At 54.4% G+C, this 24,055-nt stretch overlaps 4 protein-coding genes across 21 annotated transcripts in view; 2 read left to right on the forward strand and 2 right to left on the reverse strand.

Annotated features, from left to right (window-relative positions):
• The window catches only part of LOC126960995 (UPF0488 protein C8orf33), a 200,659-nt gene extending 184,710 nt beyond the window's left edge, over positions 1-15,949 (reverse strand). Inside the window, exon 1 of the mRNA XM_050800985.1 lies at positions 15,946-15,949. The gene's annotated coding sequence lies outside the window, so the exon portion shown is untranslated. The remainder of the gene's footprint in view (positions 1-15,945) is intronic.
• ZNF34 (zinc finger protein 34) overlaps positions 1-24,055 on the forward strand; it is a 129,082-nt gene that overhangs the window by 57,783 nt on the left and 47,244 nt on the right. The window lies entirely within an intron of this gene.
• LOC126960945 (zinc finger protein 7) lies at positions 723-15,193 on the reverse strand. Of its 18 annotated transcripts, none has more exons than XM_050800861.1 (7): positions 15,049-15,102; positions 13,575-13,622; positions 13,074-13,200; positions 11,330-11,415; positions 6,892-6,981; positions 6,178-6,294; positions 723-2,589 (listed from the first exon to the last, which is right to left on the reverse strand). In XM_050800861.1, the coding sequence occupies exon 7, from the start codon at positions 2,546-2,548 to the stop codon at positions 776-778; it is 1,773 nt and encodes a 590-aa protein (XP_050656818.1). In that variant the 5' UTR covers positions 2,549-2,589; positions 6,178-6,294; positions 6,892-6,981; positions 11,330-11,415; positions 13,074-13,200; positions 13,575-13,622; positions 15,049-15,102; the 3' UTR covers positions 723-775. The 18 variants fall into 18 exon arrangements, with proteins under 18 accessions (XP_050656818.1, XP_050656817.1, XP_050656806.1 ...); XM_050800860.1 differs by having other exon boundaries at positions 13,074-13,233; XM_050800849.1 differs by lacking the exon at positions 15,049-15,102 and adding an exon at positions 13,715-14,281.
• Positions 20,130-24,055, forward strand: part of ZNF251 (zinc finger protein 251) — a 107,031-nt gene continuing 103,105 nt past the window's right edge. The window contains exon 1 of the mRNA XM_050800879.1: positions 20,130-20,157. The gene's annotated coding sequence lies outside the window, so the exon portion shown is untranslated. The remainder of the gene's footprint in view (positions 20,158-24,055) is intronic.

Below are 24,055 nucleotides of genomic sequence, written 5' to 3' on the forward strand. Positions count from 1 at the left end.
GGGCTGGGCCCTTTGGTCCTGGGTGGCTGGGTTAAGTTCTAAGATAAGGATCTAATGTGAAGTTGGAATTCTAGGCACTCCTGGACCTCCTCCAACATGAGCTAATGCATTTCCTTATTGTTGAAGCCAGTGTGAGCCATTGATCCTTAAGGGGAAATAGTTGAGGTAAATTATTTTAACCTACTAAGTCTAGCAGTGCTCGCAGAGCCTTTCTTGTGCTGCTTCCTCATTCACAGGGACCTGTGAACTCAAACTGCAGACTGCACCCTGGGTGTGAGGGACACAGGCTTTATTGAACAGGTTAAGGTCAAACATTTCAGCAAATTAACATACATTTTATATGAAGTTGGATTTTTTTCTTTTTTTTGAGACGGAGTCTCACTCTGTTGCCCAGGCTGAAGCGCAGTGGCACGATCTCAGCTCACTGCAAGCTCTGCCTCCTGGGTTGACGCCATTCTCCTGCCTCAGCCTCCCAAGTAGCTGGGACCACAGGTGCCCACCACCACACCCAGCTAAATTTTAGTAGAGACGGGGTTTCACTGTGTTAGCCAGGATGGTCTTTATCTCCTGACCTCGTGATCCACCCACCTCGGCCTCCCAAAGTGCTGGGATGACAGGCATGAACCACCGCGCCCGGCCTTATGTTGGATTTTTTTTGAGAGTAATTCTGAATCTTTACCAACATTCTACGTGTTTGTCAGTATAAATGATCCCATATAAAATAAGTTAAGGCTGTAGGTTTATTCACATATATACACATTTATACATAAGTGGTCTATCCCGTGTGAATTTTTTGATGCTGGGTAAGCCGTGAGCTCCGATTAAAAGCTTTGCCACAGTCATTGCATTTATAAGGCTTCTCCCCAGTGTGAATTCTCTGGTGTATAATTAGGTGTGAACGCCACCTAAATATTTTCTCACAGTCTTCACACTGATGCAGTTTCTTTATAGTATTAACCTTTTTACGGCTCACAAAGGTGGACCCTTCCAGGGCATTCCCATATTCGTAAAACCACTGGGCCCTAGTGTGTATTCTCTGGTGTTCAATAAGATACGAGCTCCGGCTGAAGGCTTTTCCACATTCACTGCACTCATAGGGCTTCACTCCTGCATGAATTATCTGGTGCTGGAAAAGGGTTGAGTTTTGACTGAAGGCTTTCCCACATTCGTTACATTTATAGGGCCTCTCTCCAGTGTGAACCCTTTGATGTATTGTAAGCTGTGTGCTCATGCTGAAGGCTTTTCCACACTGGAGGCATTCATAGGGCTTCTCTCCTTTATGGATTCTCTGATGGTAAATAAGGCTAGAACTCTGACTGAAGGCTTTTCCACAGTCATTACACACATAGGGTTTCTCTCCAGTGTGGATTCGCTGATGCTGAATAAGGTGTGAACCCTGAACAAAGCCTTTGCCACACTCATCACATTTAAATGGTTTTTCTCCAGTGTGAGTTCTCTGATGGCGAATAAGTCGTGAACTACAACCAAAGGCTTTTGTACACTTGTTGCATTTATAAGGCTTCTCTCCAGTGTGAATCAGCTGATGCTGACTCAGGCGAGAGATCCACCTAAAAGCTTTCCCACACTCATCACACTTAAATGGTTTCTCTACAGCATGAATTCTCTGATGTGCAACAAGGCTTGGACTGTCTGAGGCTCTTAGAATTTGAGCTTTCTCCCCAGTGTGCATCCTTTGATGCTGGGCTAGGGTGGAGCTCTGGCTGAAGGCCTTCCCACACTCCTTGCAAGGGTAGGGCCTCTCCCCAGTGTGAGTTCTCTGGTGTCTAACCAGCTGCGACTGCTGGCTGAAGGCTTTCCCACATTCACAACAACCATAGGGCCTCTCTCCTGTGTGGATTCTCTGATGGTGGATGAGGCTTGAGCTCTGACCAAAGGCTTTTCCACATTCCTCACATCTGTAGGGCTTCTCCCCAGTGTGAATTCTTTGATGCTGAATAAGTTTTGAGCTCAGGCGGAAGGCTTTTCCACACTCAGTGCATTTAAAGGGTTTCTCTCCCGTGTGGATTCTCTGATGCTGATTAAGCTGCGAGCAGAGCCTGAAGACTTTCCCACACTCTGCACATTCGTACGGCTTCTCTCCATGACAGTTATTTGGATGTTTCCCCTGCAAGCAGTCAGATAACTTTTTTTGGCATTCTTGACATCTGCTAATTTTCTGTGTATTAATTTCCCAATGCAGAGCAATGTCTGAAGTGGCTCTGAAGCCTTTCCCACACCCCTCGCATCTCTGGGACGTCCCTTCTGCACTCTCTCTCTGACTTTCAGGAGGCTGACAATCCAGGATGCTGCTTCCCAGCTCCTTACATCCCTGGGCAGCATCCTTGATGAAGGTCTTTGGAACCACAGTCTCCTCATTCAAACAGTTATTCTGAAAGGTAGAGCCTGTCATTCTCAGCCCACGACTGCCCAAATGACTGTCTAACCAGACCTCAGAATCAGAAACGTCTCCAAAGCCAGGATTCTGAGGAAAGTCCTGTGGGGAGATTCTGATGACTGTCCCATAAGATTCCGATTTTAGGATGTCCATGTCCTCACAGGACTGCTCATTTTCAGTCCTAATCGTAGAATCTGAAATAAACACGAACAAAGACGTTCCTTAGGCCTTGTGCTCAGAGAAATGACAAGACTACAAATGCGGGGGCCGGGAATCAAGGCTCCCAGGACGGCTGCACTGAGCCCTGCGAGGCCCCAGGTGGAAGTGTGCAAGAGAAGGTGGAGCCTTTGGCAGTTCTCAGATCTGGTTTCATGCTTTTTACTTTGTTCACTCATTCAATAGCAATGAAGTGTTCATTATGCACAGGGCAGAGTGCTGAGAGCAACACGGCCTACAGCGGGGCTGGGGTCTGTGAGCAGAGAGATCCATCCTACAGGGCACTGGTGTGGGGCAAAGTCCATGCAGAGGCAAAGAATACAAAGCAAGACTGGAAGGGTGGGTAGCTACCATGGGCTGTGGGGTCAGGGGCTCCAGCATCCTAGCTGGTGAGGAAACAGTACAGGGTCTGAGTTCTGAATGGAGGGCATGGATTCTGACAAGGAAAATGGGGCTGGAAGAGCTGCCAAGGGACTTAACTTGGTGAGCTCAGAAAAGCACTGGGCACCTAGGCCGTTCATGGCTACTCCCTGGGGTGGGCTTCTCTGAGCAGGACCCAGCCCCCTCAGCTGCCTCCTGGCTGCTGCTGCCAACTCACACCTGGCCACCTCCCCTGCTTCTCTCTGGGCTGTGCGTGGCCACCCCCAAGACCACACTGACTTCTTCCCTGGGGCTCCAACTTTCTGGAGGCCCCCAGGAGGTCTTCCAGACATCTGCGCCCTTTCTGGACTCTCCAAGTAAGCACAGGCTTCTGTCCTACTCTGTAACCCTAGAGGGCTCCTCTGCTGAGGTCAGACATCTCCTTGATGTCTGTGATCACAACCATGACAGGACACAACCACAGCACATGGCTATGGTCATGACAACCACGGTCCCCACCACGACACAATCACTTTCACACCCACGACCACGTGGCCACAGCTATAACCAGCCCAAGTCTACCCCACATGAATGCACAGCCCAGTTACAGGGCTTCAAGCTTCGGTTCCTGCCCACTCCTAACCATCAGTGGTGAGTCTCCGGCTTCCAGGGACCTCTAAAGGTCTTCCAGTCAGTCCTGGAGAGTCAGAGTAGGCAGCCGTTTCAGCTTCACTGTGCAGCAGGAATGCTCAAGGGCTGTGAGGACAGGAGGCATCTCCAGGCCTGGTCCTCATGTGCTTCTTTCCCTGCACAACCACACCACCTCAGAATGCCTGCTCCTTCAACAGGGCTCGCTTGGCACTCCTCCCAAGCCTTCCCCTGCTGTAAAGATAAGAGAGCAGGGCGGCCAGGCATGATGGCTCATGCCTGTAATCCCAGCTACTTGAGAGGTTGAGGAACAAGAATCACTTGAACCTGGGAGGCAGACGTTGCAGTGAGCCAAGATCATGCCACTGCACTCCAGCCTGGGCAACAGAGACTCCATCTCAAAAAAAAATAAAGCAGTGGCAGAGAGCAGGGCCAGGCTGACAGCAAGGCTTTGTTGAGGGGTGCCAGGAACCACCAGGGGGCACAGTGGTGGTCAAGAGCATCAGGGTGCACAGCTGGGACATGGCCCCTCACCCACTGCTCTGGGCCAATATCCTTCAGTATCTGATGCTGACTATACCAGCTGGAGACAAGTAACATATCTGGGCATTTCCGCCTTATTCTGGTTTTGCGCTGCTGCTTGTTTTATCTAAGAGGCCACATCCTTGCCCTGGACTCTCAGATCTGTGAGCAAGTGCTGGGTGCATCAACAGCAGCTCTCAACTACTGTGGGATTATATTTTTGGTTGATGCTTTATCACAGTAAGGACCACCTGCTACATGTAATCACTGAACTAATTCTGCCAACTGTAGCTGGCTTTTCTGCCACAGCACCCTCTTTAAACGCTCCTGTCCATGTTGGAAATATTTTCATGGGCAGCTGGATTTTAACTGGGCCACCTTATAGCTGAACCTCCTTCTCAGGGAGGCTGAGCAGAAAGGATAACATGGGAGCAGCCCGCAGAGCCCGTGAGGCCAGGGTTCCTGACCACTGTTCCCATATGCAGCCTTCCTGGGAGGCTGAAAGGCCCTAGGGTGCAAAGAGGCTCAGAAACCCTCCTTGTCCTTTGAAGCTGCCTAGGATCATATGAATGGAAGGAAGATCACAGCCTGTACTTTACTTTTTTTTTTTTTAGATGGGAGTCTCGCTCTGTCACCCAGGCTGGAGTGCAGTGGCGCAATCTCAGCTCACTGCAAACTCCGCCTCCCGGGCTCACGCCATTCTCCTGCCTCAGCCTCCCAAGTAGCTGGGACTACAGGCGCCTGCCACCATGCCCGGCTTAATTTTTGTATTTTTAGTAGAGATGGGGTTTCACCGTGTTAGCCAGGATGGTCTCGATCTCCTGACCTCATGATCTGCCCACCTCGGCCTCCCAAAGTGCTGGGATGACAGGCGTGAGCCACCACGCCCAGCCCCACAGGCCCTGCTTTTCACAACTTTGGACTGTCCAACTTGCTTCCCGAGGCCCCTCCAAGCCGATGGCCTCTGTGGGGCCTGGTCCTGCCATGTGCAGGAGTGACTGTGGCAACCCAGCAGCAACTGAAGGGGAGGGGAGGGGCTTCCTTTCTGCAGTTGAGATGCACGCAGACCCATCTCCCTTGTCATGCTGGGCCGCACACCAGCAAAGCAGGGAAGCAGAGCACCAGGCGAGGCACCTGCCCAGCAGGAGCTCATGCTGGAGGCAGCGGGTGCCCTGGTTAGGGCTGAGGACCCCAAGATAGACTGAAGTCCTAACTTAAAGCACCTCAGAATGTGACCTTGTTTGGAAACACGGTCATTGCAGATGTAATTAGTCACCATGAGGTCACTGGTGGCCCCTAACCCAACATGACTGGTGTCCTTCTAAGGAGATGGCCACATGATCGCAGACACGCAGGGAGAGGCAGCCGTGTGAAGGAGTCAGAGATCAGAGTGAGGGATGCGTCCACAAGCCAAGGAACCCAAGGATTGCCAGAAAACCACCAGCTGCCCGGAGAGGCAGGACGGGATCTTTCCTAAAGCCTTCACAGGGAGCACAGCCCTGCTGACCCCTCGACTTCAGATTTCCAGCCTCCACGGCTGTGAGACAACAAATTTCTGTTGTTTTAAGCTTCCTAGTTTGTGGTTCATTGTTACAGCAGCCACAGGAAAGTCATGCACTACTGGAGCCTGAGAAGGTCTGAAGGGAGCTGCCTCAGGGAATATGCTTACCTGAGGAGAAGTTACTGAAGGCCAAACCTAACCCTTCACTTGGATCCATAGGTTTGTATCTTTGCTTAACAAAAGTATGAGTAAAATTAGAAATAGAACAAAATGTGACATGATTTCAAAAACAAGCTCTGTTTTTGCGGAAACGCAGGGGTTTCTGTGTCTTGGCTCTTCTTCAGTTTGGCCTCTCCCAAGGCAGCCCCACAACGGGTCTATGCTCCCTTCTATGTGCCGGATGCTGCTTCCCCAGTGGCATTCCCAGGGATCCCAGCGTAGCCCCTGTGACTCACCCACAGCTGCCCAGTTGTGAGGCCCCTCCTGCAGTTTCTCCTTACCCCAGGGCTTCTCTGTGACGGGGTCTAAGTCTTACCTGTCTTGGAGGTCCTTGGTGCCTCTGTCCCCTCTGCTCCCTGCAGGTCAAGGACCCATGGCTCCTCTCCCTGCTCCAGCCGGGAGATCAGCTCAGGCTTGAAAACTAGGAATCCTGCTGTGTGTGTGGGAGAGAAGACAGTGTCAGCATGACAGGGAGCGTGCAGCACAGGGTTAAGCCTTCCCCGGTTTCCAAATGTAAAGGGGCAGGGGGGCTACAAGGCACAGGCAGAGCCCCTGCAGGGAGAGAGAAGTGTCAAGGGTGGTGAGAATCTGGGGACACAGAAGCCCTTTCTGTCCAGATCTGTCCAGCTCCTGTGGCTAGACAGCAAGGGATACCTGACTCCCACAATCTCCAGGTGACCCTGTCACCAGTCTGCAAAGGACAGTCCGCCTCTACCCCTGGAACTTGGGAGAGAGAAGAAGCCCAAGCTTCACTCAGCAGAGCCGGGCCTGTCCCTCGGTTAGAGAGCAGAGATGCTCCAAGAGGCCAGGTGGTTACAAAATAAGATGACAAACAATGACAAATGGACACAAACGAGCAAATTTTGCATCACAAAGCTCCAAGGTCCAATCTTCAGCCAGTGGCCTTCCAGCCTCAAGTCCCTGCACAAAGGATGCCTCAGGGCCTGCCTCCCTCTCCGTAGACTGGGTGGCAGAGACCTGTGGGGGCCCACCTGGCACCCTGCCTTCTTGGGGCCACCTGCCCCCGTACCCTCTTTGTGCCGGTCAGTACAGAGATGAGCAGTTGATCCATGGGCCAGCCAAGGCCTCTGGTTGGAAGCTTCCTTCAGGGTTCTCCCAACTGGAAGGAAAGAGGCAGGCAGAGATTCCAAAGGCCTATAGCCAATAAGCTCAAGCCCCCAGATGCAGGCAGGACTCCGCACTCAACAGAAAATGCATATTCTCTCCAAGTACATGTGGAACAAAGAAACACCCTTGGGTCAAGCCACACACTGAGTCACAGACACAGCAAAGAACAATACCACAGAACATGCACCCAGGCAAATGCAGTGCAGTATGAAATTGATTACAAAACGTTGCTTAGATGCAATTAGCTACTTAGAAACTAAATAATAAATTACTAAGTGGCAACCATATTTATGATGAATCAGAATTTATAGGAAGCAGCCCAAGCAGCATGTAAAGATAAAATGTGACGTAGAGACATGGTTTTGCTCTGTCACACAGACTGGAGTGCAGTAGCACCATCACAGCTCACTATAGCCTAGACCAGTCCTCCCGCCTACTGAGTAGCTAGGACTACAGGTGCGTGACACCACACCCAGCTAATTTTTAAATTCTTTGTAGACATGTGGTCTCGCTATGTTGCCCAGGCTAGCCTCAAACTCCTCAGCTCAAACAATCCTCCTGCCTCAGCCTCCTAAGTAGCTGAGATTATAGGCATATGCCACTATGCCCAGAAAAATTTTATACTTTTAGATACATTTACTAGAAATGAGTATTTTAAAACACAAATGAGGTAAACAATACGTTCAAGAAGTTGAGAATGGCCAGGTGTGGTGGCTCACACCTGTAATTCCAGCACTTTGGCAGGCCAAGGCGGATGGATCACCTGAAGGTCAGGAGTTCGAGACCAGCCTGGCCAACATGGTGGGAGGATCACTGGAACCCAGGGAGTCCAGGCTGCAGTAAGCCACTGTGCTCCAGCCTGGGCAACAGAGCGAAACTCTGTCTCAAAAAATTAAAAAAGCAAAACAAACAAACACCACACACATCAAACTCACATAAATAAAGAGTAAGAAAATAATAAATCTAGGGCAGGATTCAGAGAGATAGAGAACAAAGACCTATAAAAACATCCTCCAACCCAACCCCCTGAAAAACGCAAAGCCAAAAGCCAGTTCTTTGAAAACATGAATATGACAGTCTCATGACAAAACCAGTCAAGGTGAACATAGTGAGAAGATGCTACCAAAACAGAGAGAATAAGAGAAACAATTACAAATATAACAGAGTAAAAACAAAAGGAAATGCCAGGCAAGGTGGCTCTTGCCTATAATCCCAGCATTTTGGAAGGCTGAGGCAGGACTGCTTCAGGCCAGAAGTTTAAGACTAGCCTGGGCAACATGACAGACCCCAACTCTACAAAGAAAGAAAAAACATCTGGGCATGGTGGCGCACACCTATAGTCCCAGCTACTAGGGAAACTCAAGTGGAAGGATCACTTGAGCCCAGAAGTTCAAGGCTGCAGTGAGCTATGATCACACCACTTTACTCTAGGCTGGGCAACAGAGCAAGACCCCAACTCTTAAAAAAAAAAAGAAAAAGGAAATATAAATGCATAAATGCTAATCCAAGACTTTCCTTCCCCAAAAGCCCAAGGACCAGATGGTTTTACAGATTAGTTCCACCAAGTTCTACTTGTATACCAAATGCCATTTATCAAACATGTCAAAACTATATAAAGACAATACACAAAAGGAAATATATAGGCTGGTCACAGTGGCTCACGCCTGGCGGATCATGAGGTCAGAGATCGAGACCATCCTGGCTAACACAGTGAAATCCTGTTTCTACTAAAAATACAAAAAAATTAGCCAGACACGGTGGCGGGCGCCTGTAGTCCCAGCTACTCGGGAGGCTGAGGCAGAAGAATGGCGTGAACCCGCGAGGCGGAGCTTGCAGTGAGCCGAGATCGCACCACTGCTCTCCAGCCTGGGCAACAGGGTGAGACTTCATCTGAAAAAAAAAAACAAAACCAAATGAACAAAAAATAACCAAACAAACCAAAAGCAAGAAGCTGGCCCACAAGAGAGATTCAGGGAAGAGAACAGGGTTCAGAAACACCTCATTTCACAGATGAAAGTGGTGGCTCCACATGTCAACAGGAAAAGCAGATTTTTTTTTTTTTTGAGATAGAGCCTCGCTCTATTGCCCAGACTGAAGTGCAGTGGCGCGATCACGGCTCACTGCAACCTCAGCCTCCCAGGTTCAAGCAATTCTCCTCTCTCAGCCTCCTGAGTAGCTGGGATTACAGGCACGGGCCACCACACCCGGCTGTTTTGTATTTTTAGTAGAGATGAAGTTTCACCATGTTGGCCTGGCTGGTCTCGAACTCCTGACCTCAGGTGATCTGCCCACCTCAGCCTACTTCAAAGTGCTGGGATTACAGGCGTGAGCCACTGCGCCTGGCCAAGGAGACTGTTTAATAGATGATGTTGGGGAAAACAGCTATGTTTGGACAAAATAAAACACGGATTTTTACGTAACCCCAACACAAATGTGGAGCTGGGATACAGATGAGAAATAGAAACTGTAAAATTCACAGGAGGAAATGAAGCCCATCTCAGTGACCTTGGAGGAGGAAAGAACTTTTTTTTGAGACCAAGTCTCACTCTGTCACCCAGGTTAGAGTGCACTGGTATGATCTTGGCTCAGTGCAACTTCTGCCTCCCGGATGCAAGGAATTCTCCTGCCTCAGCCTCCCGAGTAGCCAAGATTATAACCGCCCGTCACCATGCCTGGCTAATTTCTGTATTTTTAGTAGAGACGGGGTGTCACCATGTTGGCCAGGCTGGTCTCAAACTCTAACCTCAGGTGATCAGCCCGCCTAGGCCTCCCAAAGTGCTGGGATTACAGGCGTGAGATACCGCGCCCAGCCAGGGAAGAACTTTTGTTTTTTTCTTGGAGACAGAGTCTCGCTCTGTCACCCAGGCTGGAGTGGAGTGGCACAATCTCAGCTCACTGCAACCTCTGCCTCCCAGGTTCAAGCGAGTCTGCTGCCTCAGCCTCCCAAGCAGCTGGGATTACAAGCGCACACTGCCATGCCCAGCTAATTTTTTTTGTGCATTTTAGTGGAGACCGGGTTTCACTGTGTTGCCCAGGCTGGTCTTGAACTCCTGAGTTCATGCAATCCACCCGCCTTGGCCTCCCAAAGCGTTTGGATTACAGGCATGAGCCACCGTGCCCAGACAGAACTTTTAAATAAAACTTCAAAGAGACAATCCATAAGGCAAAACCTGAGTAATTACATTAAAATCTGACCTAGCAGGCCGGGCGCGGTGGCTCATGCCTGTAATCCCAGCACTTTGGGAGGCCGAGGCAGGCGGATCACGAAGTCAAGAGATTGAGACCGTCCTGGCTAACATGGTGAAACGCCGTCTCTACTAAAAATACTAAAAAAAAAAAAAAAAATTAGCCGGGCATGGTGGCAGGCGTCTGTAGTCTCAGCTACTCGGGAGGCTGAGGCAGGAGAATGGCGTCAACCCAGGGGGCAGCGGAGCCTGCAGTGAGCCAAGATCACGCCACTGCACTCCAGCTTGGCCAGACTCCATCTCAAAACAAAAAATCTGACCTAGCAAAGTTAACAAACACGAAAGAAGCAGAAAAGATTTTTTTTTTTTTAGACAGGGTCTCACTCTGTTGCCTAGGCTGGACTGCAGTGGCACAATCATAGCTCACTCCAACCTTGACCTCCTAGGCTCAGGCAGTTCTCCCTCCCCACCCTCCCCAGTAGCTGGGACTACAGGCGTGCAACACCATGTCCAGCTAAAAAAGTGGTTTATAATACACAAAACTAACCTGGAATTCATCCTGTTTGATAAATTCTGAGATAGTCCTTTTTTTTTCTTTGACAGAGTCTCGCTTTGTCGCCAAGCTGGAGTGCAGTGGTGCGATCTCAGCTCACTGCAAGCTCCGCCTCCAGGGTTCAAGCGAGTCTCATGCCTCAGCCTCCCGAGTAGCTGGGATTACAGGCACACGCCACCACACCCGGCTAATTTTTGTATTTTTAGTAGATGGGGTTTCACTGTGTTGGCCAAGCTGGTCTCGATCTCCTGACCTCGTGATCCGCCCACCGCAGCCTCCCAAAGTGCTGGGATTACAGATGTGAGCCACTACGCCCGGCCCTAAGATAGTCTTTTTATAAAACCCTTTCCCATCTCTTGGACATATCTAGGAACCAGTGTCATCCGCCAGGCGGCAGCTGTGACACACCATCACTGCCTGTGCACACGTGAGCTTGCCTCAGCAGCCCAGTCACTGCTGCAGGTGTCACCAGCACCATCATACAACACATGCTGAATTTAGCTGCTCTTTACACTGTCTTCAAAAGGTTTACCCTGTGACTTGGCACAGCAGCAGAACGTTATAAATAGACAGAAGCCATGGAAAAAGAACAGCAGCTGTACCTTTGAACCTGGAGAAGCAAACTGTTGCTGGAGGAATTACTGCAATTCCAGTTACTGGCAAATCAGCAACTGTGTACACACAGGGCCTGAGAGAGGAACAGGCACAGCAGATGGGACTGTTAAAAGGGAATGGCTATATGCCAAGCAAGAGAGCTCAAGCACCAACCTCACGGGATGAAGAAAACCCCATTACCACTTACGAAAGGCTGCAGCACCCCTTGATGGCCAGGCCCACAGGTTGCCATCACGTGGAAAGTATGGACACAGATAACCAACCCAGAGAGTGGGTCACTAAAAGCTGTGAAGAAACATTAGAAGTACCCTTACTCTGGCCGGGCACGGTGGCTCACGCCTGTAATCCCAGCACTTTGGGAGCCCGAGGCGGGTGGATCACAAGGTCAGGAGTTCGAGACCAGCCTGAGCAACATGGTGAAACCCTGTCTCTACTAAAAATACAAAAACTAGCCGGGTGTGGTGGCAGGCACCCGCAGTCCCAGCTACTCAGGAGGTTGAGGCAGAAAAATCACGTGGACCCAGGAGGCGGAGGCTGCAGTGAGCCGAGATCACACCACTGCACTCCAGGGTAGGTGACAGAGCGAGACTCAGTCTCGGGGAGGGAAAAAAAAAAAAAAAAAGGACCCTCAGGACATGCGTCTTTTCCTTTCTATTTCAGCGAGACAGGGTAAGCCAGGTCTAAATGAGTCTAAGAGAGCTCTTTAAAAAGTATACAGTAAAATCAAGTGATAAAAAAAATGCATGTCATCGGTAGCATTTCACCTTCCTTAAAATAAGGATGTAGACATAATTACATGTTTTACAATGTAAGGCATCTTAGACAGAATGAAGAAACAACACCTTCAAAGCAGTAAAACACAGCAGATCTAGAATATGGACAAATGCCCTGAGCAGACATTTTACAGAAGAACCTAGCAAACTAATGAGGGTGTGAAAATAGGTTCAAGCTCAGCAGAAATCAGAGAAATGCAAATTCAAACCACAAGAGCCTCCCACTGTATACTTATCTGACTGGCAAAACAGAAAGCTGGACTTTGCCAGCCTAGCCAAGACAGAGGGGTGCAGGCCTGGTCCAACACCCCAAAAAGCTCCTGGCCAACCAACTATGCCCCATCAATTCCATTCCGGATCCCCCAGCCCAGGCACTCTCTCGGGGTCCGATGCAGCAGAGAGCTTAGTCACAGGCAAGAGGCCCAGTGAGGCCCAAGTCAGACACACCCCCCTTCACCAAGTTGCAATCTAATGACAGCACACACCTTGTGAGAATACAGACACGGACATAAAGAGCACCGTAGTGGCTGCCTGTGGCAATGGAGGAGTTCAGAGAGGAAGACTAACGGCAGGACAGGAGGGGCAAGGGGATGACAGCATCTGCATAGCAGCCACATGGGCACTGCCACCTCTTGCTCTGGTTGTACAACCTTTGCCTTGGATTCTTCCACCCAATCATTTCTCTTTTCTTGTCTAAGCTATTTCAAGTTTGGATTCTATTTCCACAATTTAACAGCTTAGGAAAAGAAGAGGCTTTACTAACTCCCAGAATCCCACCCACTCCCTGGGGGCTGAACCCCATGACACAGGCAAAGCTAGGAACCAGCCTGGCACACCACTCATGAGTCCAAGCCCACTATGGAGCCCACAAGGGTCTGAGTGTTTGGCCTCCAATGGAGCCTGGCTGGGTGGGTGCTGACTGATGATGCAGGGGAAGGGCCCCAAGGTGCAGCCTCACCTAGTCCAGCCACACTGCTGTGGTTCTCCAGCATCACTTCCCTGTAGAGGGCCCTCTGGCCAGGGTCCAGACACTGCCACTCCTCCCGAGAGAAGTGCACAGCCACATCGCCAAATGTTACCACCTCCTGAAAGGACATACACCAGCACCCCAGGAATCCCTGGGTGCCAGCCCCCTTCTGGCACTGCCTCATGACATGCCTCAGGCAGGCTCACCACGGGGTTAGGCGAGACGCTCACCAGGACTCCTCTGCCTCTAATATTCTGGGGAGGGGTAGTCTCGGGGAGGAGGAACCCAGTCCACGGTGGTCATACAACCCTCCCCCCTCAAGAGCCTCAATTAGGCCCTGGTTTGGGCAGGGGTTTGCTCACTGGATGGGGGCAAGGGGTCTTCCTAAGCCCAGCAAGGGCCAAGGTAGGGTCTGAGCCCAGGCCCCAAGGCAGAGCAGGAGGTGGGCCTTCACAGGACAAGCGAGGAGGAGGAGCCAGTCAAGCTTCCTACCATGAGGCTCAGTGGTGGGTGGGCATCCACGTGTTCTGGCTGAGACACCTGTTGAGAATTATGAAAGGATTAGAGGTCAGGGTGCCAGAAGCCCAACTTCCAGGCTAATCAAGCGGATACTGTGCTCTCTGCTCCTTTACCTCCAGCCCCAGATTTCTCTAGCAGGGACATGGGGCTGGGCTGAAGCAGACACGGCACTTGAGTGAAGGAGGCCCACTGAACTCTTGTTCCTCTTTAGACTCTGTGTGTGAATCACTCCACAAAGCTGTAAGGAGTGGATGCCACGTGCCAGGCACTGAGTAATGGGGATACAGTAGTGGACACGAGGACCCTGCCTTCACGAAGCAGTCTGGTGGAGGAAAAAGTTAAATAACCACACAAATAAGCACACTGCAACCACAACAGCGCTGAAGTACAGGGAACTATAAAAACCACTTAGACCAGAACGCTGACTCAGTGTCATGGGTCACTTCCAAAGGGACCTCGGCCAAGGTAATGGAGGTGGGCAGAGCACTCCAGGCAGCAGGAATAGCATGTGAAAGGGCCTGACGCAAGAAGAAATGGGGCTGGATGAACCAGTGTGGGTAAATCCCTGACAGCAAGGGAAGGCAGTGAGCGACTGGAGCTTGGAGCAGGCAGGAGCAAAAATGACGAACTGAAGGGAAGACAGGAGTGGACGTGGAAACCCCTGCCCTCAAGTACATAAATTCCAGTCTCCAGCTCACCTGTCGCCAGGATGGAACCATGCACAGGAATGTAATCACCTCAATTAAGCCAATGACCCCGGACCCTCTACCTGCCCAAGCATTCCCCCGGGAAGTCGGAATGGGAAAAAGAGTCTTCGTACGGCAGCTTCCAACCCAGACAGTGGTTTGTGGGTGGAAACCCCAGGTCACCGGCATAGGGAGGCTGATCCAAGCAGCAGTGACCACCGGAGGAGGATCCTCCGCCTGGCTCCTGACAGTAGGAATGCCCGGAATAGCCACCAGAATTCAGAGAAGACAAACAGCCTACCCCACCCAAGGCACCGCTCTTTCCTCCACTGTCACTTATCCTAGGCCTTCCAGGCCAGTAAACAGAGAACGCTCTAGAAGGAGGCGGTTTCGCAGGAGGGCGAGTCAGGGCCCCGGGAGTAGGCCCAGGCCTGGAGAAAAGGCCGCAGCTGGAGCTCGCCTTATTCAAGCCCCTGACACCGGGGCCCGCGGGTGGCGTAGCTGCCACTAGCGGGGTCTGCGGGGAGCTGCGTGCGAGACTCGGCCAAAAGAAGCCCGCCTCGCGCCACCGCGGGAGAGGGCGGCTGTGCTCGACCACCGCCCACGCCAGGCGCTCAGGGCCCCGGAAAGCCCCCGTGCTTTCCCGACTGGAGGCCGGGAGACGCGGGGACCCCAGTGCCGAAGGCCGGAGGGCGCAGGAAGCGACCAGCGATCACTCACACCCAGCACAAGCCGAGTCCGCGCCCGCCGCGCCGACTCACCCTCCCTGAGGACCACCCGAGGATAGCAAACGCGCGACGCCGCCGGAAACGGGCCTTGGCCGCCCGCGTCTGCCCCGCCCCGCCTCGCAAACTTCCGGCCGCCCTGGGCGGCTCGGAGGCCCGGCCATCTCTGTGGTTCTCAGCCCCGCCTCCCAGGGTCCGGAGAAGGGGTGGAGTCAGATCCGAGGAGGGACGAGGCTGGGGCCCGAGGGACAAGAGCCTGGGCGGGACCAGAAGCCCAGACAGGCGGGGCCGGTGCCTGGGGGCGGGGCTACAGTCGGAGGCGGGCAGGGGGCGTAGCCGCGAGGGAGAGGAGGGCCCAGAGCCCGGAGGGGGCGGTGCCTGAGCAGGGGGCGGGCCCGGGGCCGGGAGCTAGGGACGCGGCCGGGAGTTGCCGACTCCGAGGCTCGGGCCTCGCTGGCGGGTGGGAGGAGCGGGGTCGGGGCCAGGCTGGCGGAGATCCAGGGGATCCCCCGGCTGGGCCCTGCGCACCCCGGATCACCAGCTTCGGGCGCTGGTTCCCACCGAGGCTGTTCAGGCACCGCCCGCCCACGTCCCTGCGACAAGAGGCGGCTGCTGGGCGCGCTCCGGACCCCGACTCGCGGAGACGCCTGGCCCGGGCCTTGTCCCCAGTGGGCGGCTGGAGCCGGCGCGGAGTCTCAGAGCCTCCAGGACCCTGGGGAAAGGCGCGCCTCGGAGATGCCCGAGGCCGGGCCCGGCGTCCCCTCGCCCCGCCCCGCCCCGCCCCGCCCCGCCCCCGCCCCCCCGCCCCCCCCCCGCCCCGCCCCGCCCCCCCCCCCCCCGCCCCGCCCCGCGCCCCGCGCCCCGCCCCGCCCCGCGCCCCGCCCCGCCCCGCGCCCCCGCCCCGCCCCGCCCCGCGCGCCGCCCTCCACCCTGCCCCGGCCCCGCGCCCCGCCCCGCCCCGGCCCCTCGCCGCCCTCCACCCCGCCTCCCTCGGGTTCCTTCTGCCTCCGGCAGAGCCTGCGCGCCTACCCCGGATGGCCACGAACCCGCAGCCTCGGCGAGGACGCTGCCTGCGTCTCGGCTGCCTGGACCTTCCCGCGTGGCTCCCGGGGAAGCCCAGCGGCCGGAGAGCGCAGGATCCGCCTGACGCGCCCCTCCCCACGGGAAGAACGGGGCGGAGGTCCAGGAGGGACGTAAGCCGGGCTCCCCCGGCGTGCTGATCCGAACCCGCGCGGGGAAATCTGCGCAAACCAAAGGAGGGAAGAGTCAGGCACCCCCGAACCCCCCCAGGGAGACCCAGGTGAAAAACAGACGCCGGCCTCGCCTCTCCCCGTGCGGATGATCCCACCACTCCCACCCCCGCCTCTGCAGCCCCCAGTTCGGCTCCCTCAGCCCCACACCCTCTCTGGTCACCTAAGTTCCTGGCTGCTCAGGGAGCATGTCGCGAAGGATCGGGAAGGACAGGGGTCTGCTTCCCCAGCCGCCCTCCAGACCCGCAGGGCTGGTAGGGGCCGGCAACCCTGTGCCCCAGCCTGGCCCGTGAGGGGGGCACACCAGGGTAACACAGGAGCAGGAGGGGGAGAGAGCCTGGCTAGTGCGTCCACCTTATAGGCACCTTCCTTGTGTCCAGGATGCAGATGCCAGGGCTCTGAGGCCCTGAGATCCTGTCTGGGGTGAGGGGGCTTCCTCCATCCACTGCATCCACTACCTGGCTGAGTCAAGAGCCCACTGAGCAAGCAGACCCTCCACAGCGAGGCACTCAGGCCTCACATGGTCACGGTGCTTATGCTCTGGGCCAGCCTGGATTGCTCATCCCTGTCTGAGATTGGGATTCACAGGGTCTTCCAGTTCCCCCTCTTTCTTTCTCTACTGATTGAGAAACACAGAGTCCTTTCACTGCTCCGGGACCTGGCCACTGCGTGTTCCCTGCAGCCTTGAACCCAGGCTGGGGCCTGGCACATTCCCTGAAAAAGCTGTTTAGGTTGCTTAAAAACACAGTCAACCCTATTGCTGAATACGTAGAAACTGGCCCTGCCCTGAGCCCAGTCCCTTAAACTCTCATCTAAGCTCCATAGCCAGACTCCCTTGCTGCAAACGTGCTTGGGTAAAGCATCCCTTGCCTCACCGTCGATCCCAAGAAAGCTGAAGCTCCATATGAAAATGTCTGGAAGAAATGCTCTGGACTGATCATTTACCACTTCTTTCCTTGGAATCCCAACCAATTCCATCTCGGGACAGGCTGGGGAAGTCTTTGAGGCAACTCCCTTGCTGCCACTTTTGGGGCAACTCTAAACTCCTCATATTTGGTCAGATAGAACAGTTCCAAGCTGTAAATGTTTCCAGGAAAAAAATCTCAACTACAAAGCCACTTTCAAGGCGATGCTGCATTTCCAACAGCACTCTCCGTATCCGAGTGGACGGCCCAGAGCAATGGTGCTTCCAACCGACAGAGCCCCTCCACAGGTCCCTTACCATCTGCAGACACCCATATCTCAAGGTGAGTTCAAACGTACCCTGGATTTTTTTTTTTTTTTTTTTTTTTTTTTTACAGAGTTTCACTCTTGTTGCCCAGGCTGGAGTGCAATGATGCAATCTCGGCTCACTGCAACCTCCACTTCCCGGAACCTGCACTTCACTGCAAACTCCACTTCAAGCGATTCTCCTGCCTCAGCCTCCCGAGTAGCTGGAATTACAGGCACGCACCACCATGCCTGGCTAATTTTTTGTATTTTTAGTAGAAATGGGGTTTCACCATGTTAGCCAGGCTGGTCTCGAACTCCTGACCTCAGGTGATCCGCCCGCCTCCGTCGCCCAAAGCGCTGGGCTTGCAGGTGTGAGCCGCCGCGCCCGGCCCCCTGGATTTGTTTTAATCAGGTGTGGTAAGGCGTGCACACGTGAAAAAGACTGTCGTGAAGGCAGAAGTTACAGTCACAGGTCCCTGGAAACTGGGCAGGGCACACAGGGCCACGTGAGAAGGACCAGGGATGGCCAGGAGGCAGAAAGTGGGAGAGGGCTGAGTTTGGCCGGAGCCTTTATTTTCTCTGGAAGGAGAGGGCAGGCAGGGTAGGTATGCAGAGTGAGCTCAGGACTGGACTATTTGAACAACTGTGGCAGGCTCTGGGCTATAGGGGTGGCCCCTTCTTGTCCAGTACCTGGCTCCCAGTTGACTTAGGGCAGGGGAAATATTGGCTTGGTGAGTGATGGTGTGATAAGGGAGATAGATAGTTGTGGACTCTGGATTGGTTGGTTTGTGTCTCAGAGGTGCACTGGGGCTGGGCGCAGTGGCTCATGCTTGTAATCCCAGCACTTCAGGGGGCTGAGGAGGGCAGATCACCTGCGGTGAGACCAGCCTGGCCAACATGGTGAAACCTCGTCTCTATTAAAATACATAAAAAGTAGCCGGGTGTGGTGGCGCACGCATGTAGTCTCAGCTACTCAAGGCTGAGATGGGAGAATCGCCTGGACCCAGGAGGCAGAGGCTACAGTGAGCCCAGATCATGTCACTGCACTCCAGCCTGGGTGACAGAGTGAGACTCCGCCTCAAAAAAAAAGAAAAAAGGTGCACTGAAAGGGGAGTGTTTGCTGTCTCTGGGAATTAGCCCTAGAGGGAGCAGCCTCTCCAGGATCAAGGCCCCAAATGCTTGGGTGACCCTAGAGAGCAGAGATGGAGCCCCACAAACAAAAGGTTCTTCATTCTATGCACACATTCCCTGGTGCATGGTTTCAAATGTCTTGGTGAAGTCCAGTCCAAGCCTCCGTGCGGTGGAGAGGACATCTAGGGAGGAATAGTGCCTGATGGGGGTGAGCTGGGGAGCAGCGGGCCTGCCAGGAGGGCGCTGGGCTGCTGTGGGAAGGGGTGAGGTGAGCATCAGGTCAGCAGTGCTGTAGGTGTTCCTGGAAGGCACCCTGGGCCCTCTGGACAGTCAGTCCTCACCCATCCCACACCCATCAGAGTACAGAGGAGATTGCTTCTCCCTGTAGTGATGATCTGTTTGGGACCGCATGATGACAACCACAAGCAGAATTTGCTTTTCTCTGGCAGCCAAATCAAGAGAGACTGGAGGCTTGTGCCACAATTGGGCATCTCTGGGGGTGAGATCTTGGCAGCTGCTTCCTACCCTTCAAGTGTCCAGTGGGCAGCCCGCCTGGCTAGCTGGGTGTGGGAGGGTCCCCCAGTTCAGGCCCTGCCTGCTCCACCTCCCCAGGATCTCTCCAGGCCTCTGGACTGTTTTCCTCAAGTAGGATTCCCAGCTTCCAAACCTGAGCTAATCTCCCTGCTGGAACAAGAGGAGACGCCCCGGATCCTCACCCAGCCAGAAATGGGGAAGAGTGCTCCCAACGGGTGAGTGTGAACAGGGTGGCCACAGCCCCACTGCCATAGGCCAGGCCACAACTTGGAGAGGGCCTGGGAGCTCAGAAGGTTCGGAGGACAGAGAACTAGGAGCCAGGAGCCTCCAAGAGCCACAGCGCCCACCTCACAGAGGGCCGGGGCAGACAGCGGGCCCCACCTGGGCAATGTGCCATACAGAGACCCATGAGTGCCAGAGCAGCCATGGGACTGAGGTTTTGGGAACAGCAGTGGTGGCTGCTGCGCACACACAGAGGAGGACTGGCACGGAGGTCCTGGAGATGGAGGCTCTGCTGTGCGTTGGGGATGACCGTACTGCCATCACACCAGGGATGCCCAGAGGGAGGCAGCCTCAGGAAGCAGCACCACATGGGCTGGTTATGAGTCAACAGTGAGGGTCCGGCTTGGGGACCTGGTGACATGGGCTGGGAGAGGGGATCTACTGCCGTGGCCTTGGAGGGTCTTCTCTGTGCCTGCTGTGTGGGGCACCAGGGGTCCTGACAGAAGACAGTCGGTCAGGGAGGAGCAGCCTGAATGACAGCGATTGGCTTTGCCCTGGTGCGGGGAATGTGGTCATTCCAGGTGAGGATGAGGAGAGCTGAGGCCAGGTGAGGCTGCGTTTCCAGGGCCTTCAGCAGCACACAGCCATTTGAAGTGCATATCAGGAGGCAAAGGATCCTTCCCTGGGTTCAAGCAGGAGAAACCTGGGGTTCGATTAGCAGCTGCTGGGACCTCCATGTTGTCATGTTGGTCATTTGGGGCCTGTTGTTGAACAGGAACGGCTGCATTGCTGGGGGGTGGGGGGGTGGCGCTGTACTATGGAGGAGAGAGGGGAGCTGTCAATCAACCACCATTGCAGGCTCTGGGGCACCCGACTGGCGACAGAGATGGCATGGTAAGAGGTTGGTGGGACTGCTGAGGTGCCCAGGACCAGAGGGGCTCAGCACAGAGGGGTCCAGGCTGGGTCTGTCCCCCCAGGACAGAGACGCAGTTTGGGTCTAGGTGGGGGTCTGTCCATCAGCCTTGAGCTTGTGGCTGGGGATGGCTGAGATTTGACTGTTGTTTCTTCGCAGTCTTGAGATTTGGGAGTAGATTTTGAATTTGAGCGGGTCTAGAGACAAGAAGTTTTCAAGAGTTTCAGAAAAAGGAGTCAGCCGGGCACAGTGGCTCATGCATATAATCCCAGCACTTTGGGAGGCCAAAGAGGGCAAATGGCTTGAGCTCACGAGTTCTAGATCAGACAGGGCAACCTGGCAAGACCCTGTTTCTACAAAACATACAAAAATTAGCCAGGCATGGTGGCAGGTGCCTGTAGTCCCAGCTACTCAGGAGGCTGAGGCAGGAGAATCACTTGAAGCTGGGAGGCAGAGGTTGCAGTGAGCCAAGATCACGACACCGCACTCCAGCCTGGGTGATGGAACCAGACCTTATCTCAAAAAAAAAAAAAAAGAAAAGAAAAGAAAGGAAAGAACAAAGGAGCCAGGAGGCCCTAGCTAGAGCCCAGGGCAGAAACCCTCAGCTGGTAGCTCAGACCTCTGTGGGGAAAAGAAAGAGCCTGTTACTACTGTGTCTATATAGAAAGAAGTACACATAAGAGACTCCATTTTGTTCTGTATTTGAGATGCTGTTAATCTGTGACCCTACCCCCAACCTTGTCCTTGCAAGAGACATGTGCTGTGGTGACTCAAGGTTTAACTGATTTGGGGCTGTGCAGGATGTGTCTTTGTTAAACAAGTGCCTGAAGGCAGCTTGCTGGTTAAAAGTCATCACCATTCTCTTAATTTCAACTACCCAGGGACACTTACGGCCAAAGGTCGCAGGGACCTCTGCCTAGGAAAGCTAGGTATTGTCCAAGGTTTCTCCCCATGTGATAGGCTGAAACAATGCTGCTAAAAGGTTTATGGAGATGTTTGCATATGCATCTCAAGGCACAGCATTTTCCTTTAAACTTATTCATGTCACAGAGGTTTTTGTTCATATGTCTTACTGCCGATTTCCTCCCTACAATGATCCTATTGTCCTGCCACTCCCTTATCTTTAAGATGGTAAAGATAATTATCAATAAATACTAAGGGAACTCAGAGACCGGTGCTGGTGTGGGTCCTCTGTAAGCTGAGCGCCGGTCCCCTGGGCCCACTTTTTCTTTCTCTATACTTTGTCTCTGTGTCTCCTTTCTTTTCTCAAGTCTCTCATTCCACCTAATGAGAAACACCCACAAGTGTGGAGGGGCAGATCACCCCTTCAGACCTCAAGCCGGGTTGTGAGGACTGTAGCCCTGGTTAGGGGAGTGGAGCCCAAGGAGGGCTGGCCATCCTCAGTGGAAGTTAGAGGGAGGAGAAGGGGATGTACTGGTGTGATGGACAAGAGGAGGGTGTCCTAGAGGAGGGAGGGTGGCCGGCCGTCAGGACTGGACCTGAGTCTGGGCTTCTCACTCATCATTGAGGCCCAGATTGTTTCACAGAAGGGGAGACTGCTCACCAGCTCTCCCCAGTTCACAAAGACCTACGAACACCGAGGGGTCTCTGGAGCTGCCGGACGAGCCAGCTTGGATTGCCGGGCCTTGTCAATGCAGGCGACGGCCAGGGCACAGGGCTTGTGAGGCCCAGCAGTGTCTCGCCGCCTTGGGGTGGACTCTGAGAACAGACACAGCTCCAGAGCTTAGAGCCTGGCAGGTGAGTGGCGCTGGGTGTGCCTGGTGGGGTCTCTCCCGCAGCTGCCAACAGGCTGGTCCCGAACTCCTGGCCGCAGGAGTTCCGCTTCGGCGGCAGGTGCAGCCGTCAGGTGTCTTGCGGCGAGTGAAGGTTGTCCTCAGGCCTTGGGGCCTCATCCAGCTCCCATTGGTGCCCTCCCGATCTTCCTCGCCAGTGTCCTTTCAGACCTGTGACCTCTTGTCACTCTTATGTGGCCTGCGGGGTGAATGACGGTTCTCCCTCACAGGCCTGTCTCCAGCGGAGCACCTCTGAGCTCCCCTAGACTCCTGGGGGGCAGGGCCAGATCCTCCCATGACCTTGAGTCCTCCAGGGACCGGTGCCCACAGATCCAGCCTGCACGGGGACAGACAGAGCCAGAGAGTGGCCACAGGCCTGCTGCGGCAAGAAGGCAGGTGGTGTGTGAGCCACCGCACCCGTCCTTCCCAGGCTGGTGGTATCTGCCTGTGTCCCTGTGCTTATGGCTGCTGGTGTGAACATAGTTACTGGCCCCCTGTAGCAGGCCCCAAGGACTCCATGGGCCCTACCTGTGCTCATGTGCTTCTTGTGGCTGGGGCAGCAGCAGGCCGTGAGGAGCTCCTCCTTCATACGAGGGTTTCAGACCATGCTGGGTGTGCCAGGATGCCTTTGTGGGCAGTGGGTGGCAAGGCCGCTCCATCCTGGCAACCTGCCCCTGCACACTCGCGTGGTGGATGCACACAGGTGGCCAGCGCTCGCTTCCTTGAGAATGGAGGCCTCTTGGCGGGAGACACCCAAGGGAACGGGCAGCACCTTGACAGGTTTGCTTCACTGCCCTTGGCTCCTGCCTTGCCCGAGTCTGGGTATCCCTCAAGAGGGGCTGGTCTGAAGGGTACAGAAGGACCAAGGGATGTTTCCCCGGGGTACAGATGGTCCAGGAGGATGCTTTGCGGCTTCTCAGTGGGAACTGCCCCAGGGAGGCTGGTCTGCCCAATGCCAGGTGCCCAGGGATGGAGGATCCAAACCTAAGCCACTTCCAGGCCTGTCAGGGCAACCTCCTTGGCTCCTGCAGCACAACCTCTCCAGTTCCCTGCAGTAACTCTGGGTCCAGAACAGCCCTGACATGTCACAACCCCTCCCCGTGTAGAAGCTGGTCTCTCGGCTCGTCCTCACAAGCACCTGTGAGGCAGGAGATGCCCTCTTTTGGAGGTAAGACACGGAGGCACAGAGGTCAGGCTGCTAAGGGTGCCACCGGGGTCTCCCCCACGCCCACAGACCCTCCTTCTGCCTTCCGTAGCAGCTGTGTGTGAGGAGGACAGCTGTGGGCGATTGCAGGCCACGTGTGACGCTGAGCAGGAGAGGAGGAGGACAGGTGCAAGGAGCTTGTGTCCTGTAGGCTGGGGGATTTCTTTTTCTAATGCAATGTGATCTCCCCCACCCCCTGCCAACCCCCCTTGGGCTGCTGGTGAAGCAGTGTGAGTAACCAGACTCCTCAGTTAGTGACAGGCTTTTCCCCAAGCCAGACCCTGGGGAGCTCCCAGAGGAGTCTGGATCTTAGGCCATAAGGTGAGTCCCTTGCTCAGTGCTCTGCAGGATGTGGTTGGTTCAGGATCTGAGTTCTAACTGCCAATCTCAGGCCCCTGGCGGTCATGGGAGGCTGCTGTGGGTCCAGCCTGGGGGCCTGGCCACCCATACAGTGTCAGATTAGAGCCAAAGGCCACAGAGCTGGGTGGAGAGTGCTGCTGTCCTTGTGCGAGCCTATGACATTTTGCCCGTCACGTAGGAATCCAAGCTAACTGGCCCCAGAGTTGCTGCCAGGTTGAAGTGTCCACTCCGAGGCATTTTGGGCAGAAGCTTACAGATTTGCCCCTCAATTTAACTTAGGGGACAAGGGCTATGCTGACCTCCCCAACAGTGGCCTGGGGCAGGGAGCGGGAGAAGTGGCAGGCCCCGTGGGGAGGGCTGCAGGAGAGGAGGGTCTAGAAGTGGGGCCAGACAGCAGTTCACCCACCCCAGCACCCCTTTAGTC

The sequence above is a fragment of the Macaca thibetana genome, chromosome 8, assembly GCF_024542745.1.
Source record: "Macaca thibetana thibetana isolate TM-01 chromosome 8, ASM2454274v1, whole genome shotgun sequence".
Taxonomy (NCBI): Eukaryota; Metazoa; Chordata; class Mammalia; order Primates; family Cercopithecidae; genus Macaca; species Macaca thibetana.